This window comes from Grammomys surdaster, unplaced genomic scaffold (genome assembly GCF_004785775.1).
Source record: "Grammomys surdaster isolate TR1022 unplaced genomic scaffold, NIH_TR_1.0 134, whole genome shotgun sequence".
NCBI classification, from domain to species: domain Eukaryota; kingdom Metazoa; phylum Chordata; class Mammalia; order Rodentia; family Muridae; genus Grammomys; species Grammomys surdaster.
The window spans coordinates 8,699,378-8,711,547 of NW_021604592.1; the positions used below are offsets into that span (position 1 = coordinate 8,699,378).

The 12,170-nt window shown below is 48.5% G+C and overlaps 1 protein-coding gene and 1 non-coding gene across 6 annotated transcripts in view; both read left to right on the forward strand.

Moving 5' to 3' along the window:
* Positions 1-325: 325 nt before the first annotated feature.
* On the forward strand, positions 326-397 carry Trnap-agg. The gene has a single exon. It is a non-coding gene; the product is annotated as a tRNA-Pro (tRNA).
* Positions 398-7,338: 6,941 nt separating this feature from the next.
* Ccdc136 (coiled-coil domain containing 136) overlaps positions 7,339-12,170 on the forward strand; it is a 30,843-nt gene continuing 26,011 nt past the window's right edge. For 2 of the 5 annotated variants that reach the window (XM_028762619.1, XM_028762622.1), the window contains exons 1-4: positions 7,443-7,500; positions 8,255-8,362; positions 10,225-10,473; positions 10,561-10,635. In XM_028762619.1, the coding sequence (XP_028618452.1) occupies positions 7,443-7,500; positions 8,255-8,362; positions 10,225-10,473; positions 10,561-10,635 (490 nt within the window). Of the gene's footprint in view, positions 7,501-8,102; positions 8,129-8,254; positions 8,363-10,224; positions 10,474-10,560; positions 10,636-12,170 lie in introns of those variants that run through there. The other 3 variants (XM_028762617.1, XM_028762621.1, XM_028762618.1) reach the window with 3 other exon arrangements.

Here is a 12,170-nt window from a genome sequence, read left to right on the forward strand (position 1 = left end):
ATGGTCTGACCAGGCGCTAAGAAAGAAGAGCAGTTTGAAATTGACAGCAAGAACTCCTAAGAGAAGGAAGTATCTGCCGGGCCCTGCCTGGCCCTCTCTTCTTTTCTTCAAACAGTGAGTTTGGAAGTATGGCCCTGTGTGAAGTCCTAGGCGGAGGAGTCTCTGTGCGGCTGAGGAGAGCAGGGCCTGTTGGAGCACTGCCTGCCTGGGCTGGGAGCCAGCCTGAGAGGAGTAGCAGAGAAACTGTTCCTAGGAACCATAACTGCTGCTGTTAATGATGATGATGTGGTAGAGAGGACACAGCTGGCCAGAAGTAATTGCTGGTGGCTCGTTGGTCTAGGGGTATGATTCTCGCTTAGGGTGCGAGAGGTCCCGGGTTCAAATCCCGGACGAGCCCTGTTTATCCTTTTTCTGCCCTCCCTTGGCCAACTTCCACATACACAGCCTGCTCTTGCCAGAGATCTGGTCAAAGGATCTTGATGACCAGCTGTCAGTCACCTCGGAGTCTTCGTCTATGTACACATCATATATGGTGTTTCCACATGGTCAAACAGGACAAGCATGGTTTTAAAGCTTCCTGGGTGGGGGAAGTAGACTTTGGGTCATCTACAGGCTGCTGGAGCCTCGCAAAAGCACATGAAAGCCTGGCTTCTGAACCTTGAAATCCCTGCAAACACTACATAACTGCACAAATGCAAGAAAAAGGCTTACAGCAATGTTTCAATTAACCAGGGTGAGGGGGGAACTTGATCAAAGAAAGAGACAAAGGATGAGAGAAAAGATTAAAAAAAGGGAAGAGGGAGAAAGAGAGGGGGTAGAGAGAGTGAGTACAAGAGAGAGATCAACTGAAAAATCAACAAAATATTATGATTTGTGTAGGATTTCCCAGCTTCTCCTACTGTTTCTAAACAGGAAGTACAAGATGCATTGCTGACTCTGTGATGCCACCAACCTTGTGTTTGTTTCTCCTACAGACTCAACCATCCCAGGCACAGATACAAGTGTTTAAGTGCTTGCTCAGAACACTGCCTGTCACCTGGCCCAAGATCTAGCTGGGGAGCTATTGGCAGTTGGTAGCTTCTGGGGAAGGGAGAATCAGTCGTGTTCTGGCTTGGAGCCCCTGGTAGGTTGCCCATGCTGGAGTGCAGAGCCCCACACCCATGCACACACTGGCAACACTAATGCAACTCAATGAGTTATTTAAAAAAGACGGAGGTGGGGACATGCTGGGGCAGAGGCTGTGGGGAGCAGGAGGTAGATATGATCAGGACATATTGGATACATGTACAGAATGAAATTGTTAAACAATAAATTAAAAAAAAGGAAAAGTCAGATAACCAACCACCAAACTCACCCTATCTGTAGCCATTTCTTAAGCCATAAGCTCTTTACTGTGGCCATACCCAGGCAGAATATTCCTTCTCTCAGGGTCTGTCCTAAGGGTAATCGGCAGCCTACGTTACACACGTGTCCCCCAATCAATGCTTTGAACTCACTACCTTCCAAGGAGAGCTGCTTTCCTTAGGATTCCTACTGGAAAAGTAAAATAAAAATAAAAAGCTGGGTGGTGGTGGCAGTGCACATGTTTAACCCAGCACTCCAGAGGCAGAGGTGGGTGGATCTCTGAGTTCGAGGCCAGCCTGGTCTACAGAGTGAGTGCCAGGACAGTCAGGGCTACACAAAGAAGCCCTGTCTTGAAAAACAAAACAAAAACAAAAATAACAACAACAATAAAAACAGAAAAAGAATCCGAACTGGACCATCATTTACATGCCCTCACTAAGAGTACCCTGTCACCATCTCCAGGGTGACTCCCAGAGGGAATAAAATTATCCCACGAGGTAATTCCTCCTAAGGAGAATAGATAGAACATAGCAAACAAGAATGCTCCGCAACCTGGGGCAACATGACATGAAAATTACCACATAGTAAGCACACTTCAAATGATAAAGATCAAGGCAAGAAAGTAATGGAAAGACGGCACAGTAAGTAGGAAGAGATTGTTGAGAGAATAAACTAAAACATTAAGAAATGAAAAACAGGGGGCTGGAGAGATGGTCGGTGGTTAGAGGACTTGGGTTTGATTCCCAGCATCCACACGGCAGCCTACAGTTGTCTGTAACCCCGGAGCATCCTACACCTTTTTTGGCTTCCACGGGAACCAAGCATACAAATGATGCACAGACATACATTCAGGCAAAATACACACACGCACATAAAATAAAAATAATCCCAAAAGGCGCTGGTAAGCAGCATGGTTAGAACACTTGCCTAGCACGCACAAAGCCATGGTGGATGTGGATCTGTGATCTCAGCACCAGGGAGTAGAAAGAAAAGGGTCAGACGTTCAAGGTCGTCATCAGCTACACAAGGAGTTTCAGGATAACCTGAGAGGTAAGACCCTGTCAAGAAACAGAGTGGGGGAGGGGGCGGTGACAAGGATGCACCAGACAGATTAGACTCGGAGAGAAGTAGTGATGAGAAGATAGAACTTATAAATGCCATTCAGAAATGTGAGCAATAGAAAAATAATCTGAGGAGCCGTGTGTGTGTGTGTGTGTGTGTGTTACATAATATCCTGTCTCAAAAAAAAAGGAGGGGGGGGAGGAAGGAAGGAAGGAAGGAAGGAAGGAAGGAAGGAAGGAAGGAAGGAAGAAAGAGAGAGAGAGAGAAAGGGAAAAGAAAAAGAAAACAGAGTGAATCTAAACCAACAGTAGCCAGAAGGTGATGCTGGCCGAGCACAGATAATGATGGTGGTGATGAATCTTAGTGGGGTTAGATATAAGCTGAAACCAAAATACCAGCTTGAAATTTGGCAGATCAGGAAAGAAGAGTGTTTGGCATGTTCTAAGCTGCTTCTATTTGATAGAAAATTATGACCACTGCAGACTTAAAGATTGCAGGAAATGGGTGGGCAGCCGTGGCACCAACTTCTAATCCCAGCACTTGGGAGGCAGAGGCAGACAGGTCTCTGTAAATTTGAAATCAGATTGGTCTACATAGCGGGCTGTACATTAGCCAATGAGCTACACGGCTACATAGCTACACATGAGATCCTGTCTCCAAAGGTGGGGGGGGTGAAGAAAAATGTACACAGAGACTACTAGCACGGGCAGCTTTTGCACCAGTGGCAGATGGGAAATAAAGAAGATAAATAAATCCACAAGCAGTGTCATTTAAATTGGCACATCTACTTTACAGACTAACTTGGCAACAATTAGTAAAATTTAGAGGCGTCTATTCCAAGACCCAAAAATTCCCCTCTAGTCATTTGGCCTTGGGATATGTCTGTCACACAGGTGGAGAAGGCATATATAGAATTGCCAGTTGCGGCATTTACTTTGTTATAGAAAACTGCAAGGAGCCCAGATGCCCACTAGAGCTACGTGAAACACCATGGGTATCTAAAGCTTTAAGGTTAGACGATGAAGGTGGAAGGTGTAACAGTAGATGGATGTTGAAACCACACAAATCAAAATTATGTAATTTTTTGTGACTATATACTTATAAAGCATAACTTCCAAACCATGGGATTGTTCCTGATGGTCAGGGTTGGGTTTTTCTAGATTTTAGGCTTCTACTTCAAATAAAGGCTGACACAGATTGCAAAGTAGCAAGGAAACATAGTTCAAAAGCAAAGGAAACAGTATAGACCAGAAAGAGCTACACGGTACAGGATCAGTAGTTCACAGGGGTGAGAAACTGATCACCGGCTCCAATTATGGCTTGAGGCTTCTTTTTACGGTGTTCAAGAAAAGGAGTTTGGTTACTAAAGTGCGTAAAGTTGTTCTCTGTTTTTTTTTTTTTTTTTTTTTGTTCTCTGTTTTGATCAATGGATTAAGTAATATAATTATTTCTTATATATCACTTCCCATAATGCATCTGATTTTAATCATGGAGGCACCCAATTAACACTCAGGGAATTCTCCCTCAAAGTTTACTCAAGGTCATAGTTTCACCTTAATGTGGACACACACCCAAAAACCATTTCAGGTTGGATCTGTCCTTCTATTCTTTCTACTCAAATGCATTGGGAATATATTTGATTTTTTAAAAAATTATTAAGCCTAGCCCTTAACAGTTGAAACATCTCTTCAACCCCTTTGGGAATGCATTTGAATAAAAAACTTGGTAGTTGTTAGAGACAAACATAAACTATTTGAACACTAGAGCCTGATGTAGGTATGTAGAGGTCCGAGGTTGCTGGGTGTGTTGTTTGAGGAAGACTGTGTATACATACAACGCACAGGTGAAGAAACTAGGCTGCCAAGTGCATTATTGTAAGACAGACGGAGAGTGCATAACTAAACCTAAACAGGGCCCCAAGTTGCTACACTACTCCTTGTCCTGACCTACTTGAGAATCAAATTTGGTCTGATATTAATTGTCCTGGAGAGATGGCTTAGTGAATAAGAGCACTGGCTGCTCTTCTAGAAGACCTGGGTTCGATTCCCAGAACCCACACAGCAGCTCACAATCATCTGTAGCTCCCACTCCCAGGGGTCCGATGCCCTCTTCCAGTCTCCCCGCACACTTCACACATGCGGTGCACAGATATAAATGCAGGCAAAATGCCCGTACGTATGCAAGCAAGTCATCTTAGAAGTATATAGTTGTAAAAAGTAACATTACTGCTGGGAGAGGAAAAGTCAGTTTTCTTTAATGATCTTACCCCCAGGTAGGTTGTCCGTACTCCAGGGCAAGCCCTGCTCTCAGGGGTAGGCGGACAATACAAACTGGACTCCATTGGGGGAAAAAAATACCAGAAGACAACTCAAGGCTGGGGGGAGGGTAGTAAGGTGAGGGTGAAGAGGGTGGATGTAGGAGGAGTGGGGACTCAGAAGCATTTATGAAATTCTGAAATAATAATACAAACATAAAATTTGTTTCAAAGTAAAATTTAAACACAGCTAGGGATGTAGCAAGGTAACAGAGCATTTGACTACCAGGCAAAATGTCCCGGGTTCAGTCCCCAGTGTTGCAGGAAGAATCAAAAGATATGAACAGTCTGGTGTGCACAGGAGGGTTACATTAGTCTTTAAACTTTACTTTTCTGCAGGTTTCGAATAATCATTTTTTAAAATGTTTTAATGGTTAACTCTGAGCATCTAGAAACAAGGGTAAAGGGGGATAAATGGCTGCACCAGTCCTCAGAAGGGATAATCTCCTGGGATGGGATTGGGGGTAAGGCTGAGTCTTAAACCCTCGGATTATGAGGCTTAATCCAGATCATCCCTCTAAGCTGGTCACCTGGCTGACATACCTGGCATGCCTGGCCTTTCAGAGACACATCCCTGACAGCCCCACCCACCATACCTGCTAAGCTCTTTCCTTCTGTTCCCTAACTTCACCCTCATCTCAACCTCATACTGATCTGAATAGAGTGTGCCTCCTACTAACAGATTGGTTCTGGTCTCCCTTGAACATTCCCTGAGATCGAAGGTGAGTGATGACCTGCATCCAGGATCCAGGGAGAGTTTAGTCCAAATGCTCAAGATGCAGGCTCTCCTGAAGAGAAGCTTCGACTTCTGAATGCCACAACAGACAACTTCTGTCTTTCCATTCACCCACCACCAACTGCTAATCTGACCTGCTGCTGAGACAAAACCAGAAGGAGCTGTGTGAGGCAGAACCACTGAGCTTCCAGAACTAGTCCCCTTTCGCTCCTCCACGAGCCCATTTCATCATCTCTAAAACTTTAACCTTGCTGCCCAAGTTTCACTGGATGGTCTGCAAAACAGTAGGCTTGCCCGGCAGCCCTCCTTCTCCAATGGCTGAATCGCTATAGCCATAGGTCTAAAGTGGGAGCTTATCCTCTGGGGAGAAGGTGAAAATGAATAGTTCTTTCTCTCTCTGATCATCAGGCTGGAGGAGAGGGGCGGTGGGACTTATTACTGACTTCTGATTTTTGGACTGTTTTGTTTTTAGAGATAGGGTTTCTCTGTGTAGCCCTGGCTGTCCTGGAACTCATTCTATAGACCAGGCTGGCCTCGAAATCATATAGATCTGCCTGCCTCTGACTCCTGAGTGCGGGGATTAAAGGCATGTGCCATCGCTGCCTGGCAGACATCATTGTTAATAGGGAACATGAGTTTAAACTCATGAGCTAAAAATCTGTGTTAAATGATGATGGCATTATTAATGTAGTTGGAAAGTTCACGTGAACTCCTCTACTCCATGAGTCAGGTACTTTGATACTGAAGATACAAAGATGACTAGGATACTTCCCAATCTTAGCAGACAGTACTCTGATGCTGCCCAGAGGGTCAGAAGAGCACAGCAGGGGTGTCTAATAAGGAAGGGATGGGGTGTCTGGAGAATAACTCTCAAGCCAAGGCTGAAATTACTGATCAGCCAGGCATGTGTAGCAGGCAGGCAGAGAAGTGTTTCATTCCTGTGGAACACGGAAGGCTTGAGAGCCTGGCAGCCTGGAGAGTGGAACACAGGCAATCCATGGCCAAACTTTAGGAGTGAGAATACAAGAGAAAGAACTGGTGTGAGCACCCCGCTTAGAAATCTCCCAGCGCTTATAACTCGGGGATCACATTCCTGGGTATCCATCCACTTGTGACCCAAAAGAGACCTGCTGAGATGCCAGATCTGCCTCAAGATCACGTTCATCTCTTGAATAAGCCTCATGGTTTCCCACATCTCCTGTTACAGGGAACACCCGTGGTACCCACACTGAACAGGTCACAGAGGGCGTGGCTCAAAGGACGGGGGAGAAGGCAGGTCTTAATACACTTGGAAGCAGCCTGGGTGGACCCTTGGCTCTGGCTTGGTGAGAATTCGGGTGTGGGGGGGGGTTGGGGGGGAAGCAGTGATGTACAGCCTAGCAGTTGGCACACCCAGGTCTCAACTTCCCTACCCGCCAGCCCTGCAGTAGCTCTGGGGCGCGCGAGGCCACCCGAAGGGATGGGCTCTGTGGACTGCGGGGATGGGGACGCTGGCCCGGCGTGGAGACCAAGGAAGTGCGCGCGAGTCTGCGCATCTGCAGGAAACAGTCCATTCTCCCATCCCCAGCTTCAATCACCCGGCAAGACCAGGCCCTGAAACCCAGCGCAGAGAGGTCCCTACGCGCAGCTGACCCAGGGTGGGTTCTGCAGCCAGAACCAAGCCATTCTAGTACTCCTTGGGAGCATCCTCAAGACCCGGTAGCTCAGGTCCGCTTTGAAAGCGCAGCAGACCCTAAGCTGCCTCGGGCGAGCCTGGGTCACTTTGGTGAAGCGCTCTGAGCCTCTTTTGCGTGTCTCCCACTGGGTCTGGAGCGGGGGACTGGGGAGGGCTTCCGGGCGGCCGCAGGCGGGCACTCGCGTCAGGTGGCCAGGCCAGGCCCCGCCCTCTTGGCCCGCCCTCTCTCCTCCCTGCGCACCGGGCTCCCGGTCCCCGGCCCGGAGGCTGCGGCTTCTGCTCGGGAGGCGGCGGCAGCGTCGGGAGCGGCCATGGAGGCAGGCGGAGGGGCCGGCGCGGGAGCCGCGGGCTGGAGCTGCCCTGGCCCAGGTCAGAGCCGCCTCTCCCTCAGCTCCCTAAGCTCCTTCCCCCCAACGGCTCTCCTTCCTTCTGACCCCCAGGTGCTCCTGGTACTGAGTCGGCTCCCTCCACCCCGGCCTCCACCGGATACCGGATACCGCTCTCCATCTCTCGACCTGGGGTGTCCCTTTCCCAGCGGTCACTCCCCAAGCGCTCCCCATCTAGTCTCCCCAGCCCGACAGTGCTTCCAGCTCACGAGGGGGGCGGGGGAGGGATGGTCTCTAGAGCCTGAACCCTTCTAGTTCATCAGAGCTCTGGACCACCGAGAAAGGGTGGGGTGGGCGAGGTCTGGTGAGGGAGGGGAGGAGAGAGGTACAGAAATGGCCTAGTTTGGAGCCCCTTCTCTGGTCCGGCCGCCCCTCCCTTCTCTGCTTTGCTATACAGGATCCACCCCAAACCTTCTTTCCTAGTTCCCACCCTACCCCTCTTCTCCTTGTGCCCCAAGCTAAACACTCACCCTCTTCTGTCTGGACAAGGGAGAGGAGCCGGGAACAGCTTGGAACAGGGGTGCTGAGGTTGAGCAGCTCCGGGCTGGGGTCCTCTCCATAGGCGGAGCATGAGAGGTGACTGAGGGAATAGAATCACAGAGCTGGGCAGAGTGAGTCAGGCTTCTCCAGGGTGATTGCAAATTCCGGGGCTCCCATATAAGAACGCACGTCCCTTTCTTCTCCCTCAGCCCCAGCCCCCTCGAATCCTACAGTGCCTACTTTCTCCCTGCTCACAGGATCCACAGTAACCACTTTAGGCTCTCATGAGGTATCTGAGGGTTGTGAGAGGAAGAAAGGCCAACGCTGGGGGTCCCTGGAGCGCCGTGGGATGCAAGCTATGGACGGTGAGTTTTCTGAAAAAGGCCTTTCCATCACCCTACTCCGTAACTCCCTTCCTCCTTCCTTCCCCGACCCCAGAGCTCTGAGCCAGGACGTGGCCCTTCCCTTGCTTCATCTCAGGCCCCTCCTCCCTCGTGCTGAGGTCCAGGCCTCCCCTGGGCTCAGGCATTGATGGAAGTTTGGGCACATCCCTTTGGGGTGCCAGTCACCCAGCTAACCAGGTTGTGTGCCCAGTCAGAAGGAGGTCCTGCTCAACCCAGCCTGAAAGCAAGTTTTCGGCAGGGGGCTTGTTCTCACTGCCTGCTGACCCAGATCCCGAGCTGTCTCTTATTTTTAAAAGCCAGGACATGGGCATGTGAACTGTCTTTCTTGTGCCACCACCGTCAACTCTGACTGGAGCCCTGCAGCGTTAGTAAGAAGTGCTTAGGAGAGAGCTAGACGAAGTCTATTTCCCAACAGCACTCCTGTGTAACAGGGCAGCTGGTACCAACACATTATTCAGGACTTCTTACGAAGTGTCCCCAGGCCCCTCTATAGTTTGGCACAGGCCTTCCCTAGAGACTAGATGACACAAGGGGTCTCAGATGAACCTTTTGCTGTTGGTATTAGAAAAGGGAGGACCAGAGATCCAGAATTTAAAAACAAAGCAATCCCTACCGAGACAAGAGTTTGAGTTTGCTATTTACAGGAACTGCAATGCAGTAAAAAAAAAGAAAGAAAGAAAAAAGGTGTGTTCACGAGCTTGAACATGAGGACCAGTCCCAAATCAGTTTTTCAAATGTGTCAACAGTACTGGAGAGATGGCTTAGCAGTTGACCAGTTCCCAGCACCCTCATTGTAGCCCACAGCTGTCTATGACTCCAATCTTAGAGGTTCTGATACCCTCCTCTCCCTACAAGGGCATTGACCTCACATGATGGACCGACAAACATGCAGGGAAAGCACCTATATGCATTAACTAAATAAATAAGTAATTTAAAAGAAAGTGTTAGCTGGGCAGTGGTGGCGTACACCTCTAATTCCAGCACTTGGGAGGCAGAGGCAGGTGGATTTCTGAGTTCGAGGCCAGCCTGGTCTACAGAGTGAGTTCCAGGACAGCCAGGACTACACAGAGAAACCCTGTCTAGAAAAACCAAAATAAAAAATAATAATAATAAATAAAATAAAGAAGAAGAAGAAGAAGAAGAAGAAGAAGAAGAAGAAGAAGAAGAAGAAGAATGTATTAAGATGGCAGACTTTCTTTTATACACAAGTTCAGCCTGACATCAACTTGGGTCATAGGGAAGAGATGACCCTTGTGGCACCCGACAGGGGAATAACAGAGGTAAAAACTTTCAAAAAGATCTTTGATAACGTGCATTTGAAAGGGTTCCAACACGGGTGCAGTAAATAGCTCTAAGTCACCTATGCCTAATGTTTCCTTTTCCCACAGACCAAGCCAGTGTTTACTCATTATGAAAAGGCTAATACCTTGCAAGCCACCTAGATTTCTTTCCCCCAAGCTTGCTCCATTTGCCCTACATAAACAGCTGGTGTCTGAATGTCTGAATCCTTTCTTTAACTCCTTGTCCCACTACCCAGAGTTCAAACTACCAGTGCCCGGTGTCTTCATGCAAGCTTCCTGTAGCTGAGCCAGCATGAGGCTGCTGTAAAGGCAGTAAGATGTTCAATATTAGGCAGGCGTTTGGAAGCCGGAGAGGGTGCATGCAAATTTGACCTATCAGAGCCTGACCATAAGTTAAGTCCTACCCAGGGGAATCTCGAGGGACACCAGGTGGCACTAGTCAGCTGTCCAGGCCCTAGGTACTAAGGTGCAGGGTTCTGGAAAGGGACACTGACTGTGTGGTGGAATGCTTCTCTCTCCTAGGGGAGGTGTTACTTCCAGCTCTATATGAGGAAGAGGAGGAAGAGGAAGAAGAGGAAGAGGTGGAAGAAGAAGATCAAGTACAGAAAGGAGGCAGTTTGAGCTCCCTATCAATGGGCAAGCATCGGGGCCTGAGCCTGACCGAGACAGAGCTGGAGGAGCTGAGGGCTCAGGTGCTGCAGCTGGTGGCCGAGCTGGAGGAGACCCGGGAGCTCGCTGGGCAGCATGAAGATGACTCCCTGGAGCTTCAGGGTGAGCACCTGTGATAGGGCACGGGGCTTGGGCCCAAAGGCTCTCTGTGCTTCCTCAGTTCCAAAGCAGATGTTCCTCTCACTGCAGGGCTCCTGGAGGATGAACGGCTGGCCAGTGCCCAGCAAGCAGAAGTATTCACCAAGCAGATTCAGCAGCTCCAAGGTAACTGCCCCTCAAGTCTACACAGAGGGAAATGGCCACCCTAATCAAACACACCTAACTCAGAACCTTACCTCTCTCCTTTTCTTTCTTTCCCCACCCCCTTCTCTTCTCCTTTACCTCTGTTCTCTTCTTTCCTCAATTTCCCATCTTTACCTATCTACGTGGCGATCCCGACCTCCTCTCTCTCTCGACTTCCTATCTTTTCATCTTTTCTCTCAGGTTCATCCTTTCCCTTTCCTCTTCCCCACCTCCTCCCTCACCCACATCCCTGTTTACTTTGTTTACTTTATTCTGCCCAGAGCCAGGGGTGTATGATCAAGGTTGAGTTCTGGGCTGTATTTCTCTTTCTGGTCCCTCCAAGGTCACCATAGGGACCGGCTGGAGGACACTCTAGTGTCTTGAAAGGAAACAGGTAAGAACCTGAGTTTGTGGTCCCCCACTCCTCTATTTCAGAGTCCAGGTCCTTTTGTCCTGGGCGGCAGGGAGGCAAGCGTCCCATATTCCACCTCACTACCAAATAAAGAGAGAGCTTTTGTTACTTCTGTGGGCTTCCGGAAGGTTTTGAGGATCTGTCCTAAAAAACAGCAGGGACTCTTTAGGGAGAGCTGAGATCAAGCCAAATGCAGAGTATAAATGGAGGGGGAAAAAGGTCTGGAAGCTGTCCTGGAGAGAGCAGTATGTCCTGGAACATATAAGAGGAGGAGCAGAAGAGAAGGGTACAGCAGGCAAAGCAAAGGGAGACGAAGGAAATGTATCAGAGAAGAGAAATGGCAGATATGGGGCGGGGGTTTGGGGGAGTGTGAGTGTTGGCTTCACGTTGTCTAAACTCCTGGGTTTAGCTTTACCATGTACAAACTTCATTATCTTGGGCAGGTCATGTATCCCTCAGAGTCTCAGTTTCTTCTCTGTACAACAGGGCTAACTCATTTGTCTGTCAACTGTTTGTTGAGAACCTTTATATTTAAAGAACCAACAAAGAACACAATTGTCCAAATCCCAGAAGAGTAGATTCCACAGCTGGGCAAGTGGCGCAGGCTAGTAATCCCAGTATGTGGGAAGTAAAGGCAGGAAAACCAGGAATTTGATGCCAGCCTGGGCTACACAGTAAGTTCAAGGCTATCTGGGTTTTGTAAGACCCTGTGTCATTAAAAATAAATTCTAAAGGAAAGCATAACAATACAAGTTCAGGTGGTAATAAAGGCAACACAGGTATGAATATAATATTCAATATAAATATGTGATACTGTTAAGTTATTTTCCTGCCAGTGAAATGAACCAATTCAAGCCAGATTAGATTAGATTAAATGCAGGTTTATTGGGAAGCTGCTTTCAGGTGAGTTCACTGACCCTAAGGACTGAGACCAGGGAAGTGGTCATGGGAAGGGAGAGAAGGACGAAGAGGAAGAGAAAGAAAGGAAAAGTATACACAGAGAATGAAGAGAAGAAAGGAGAAGAGAGGAGAGGAGAGGAGAGGAGAGGAGAGGAGAGGAGAGGAGAGGAGAGAAGAGAAGAAAGGGAGACCAAAATGTTGGTGA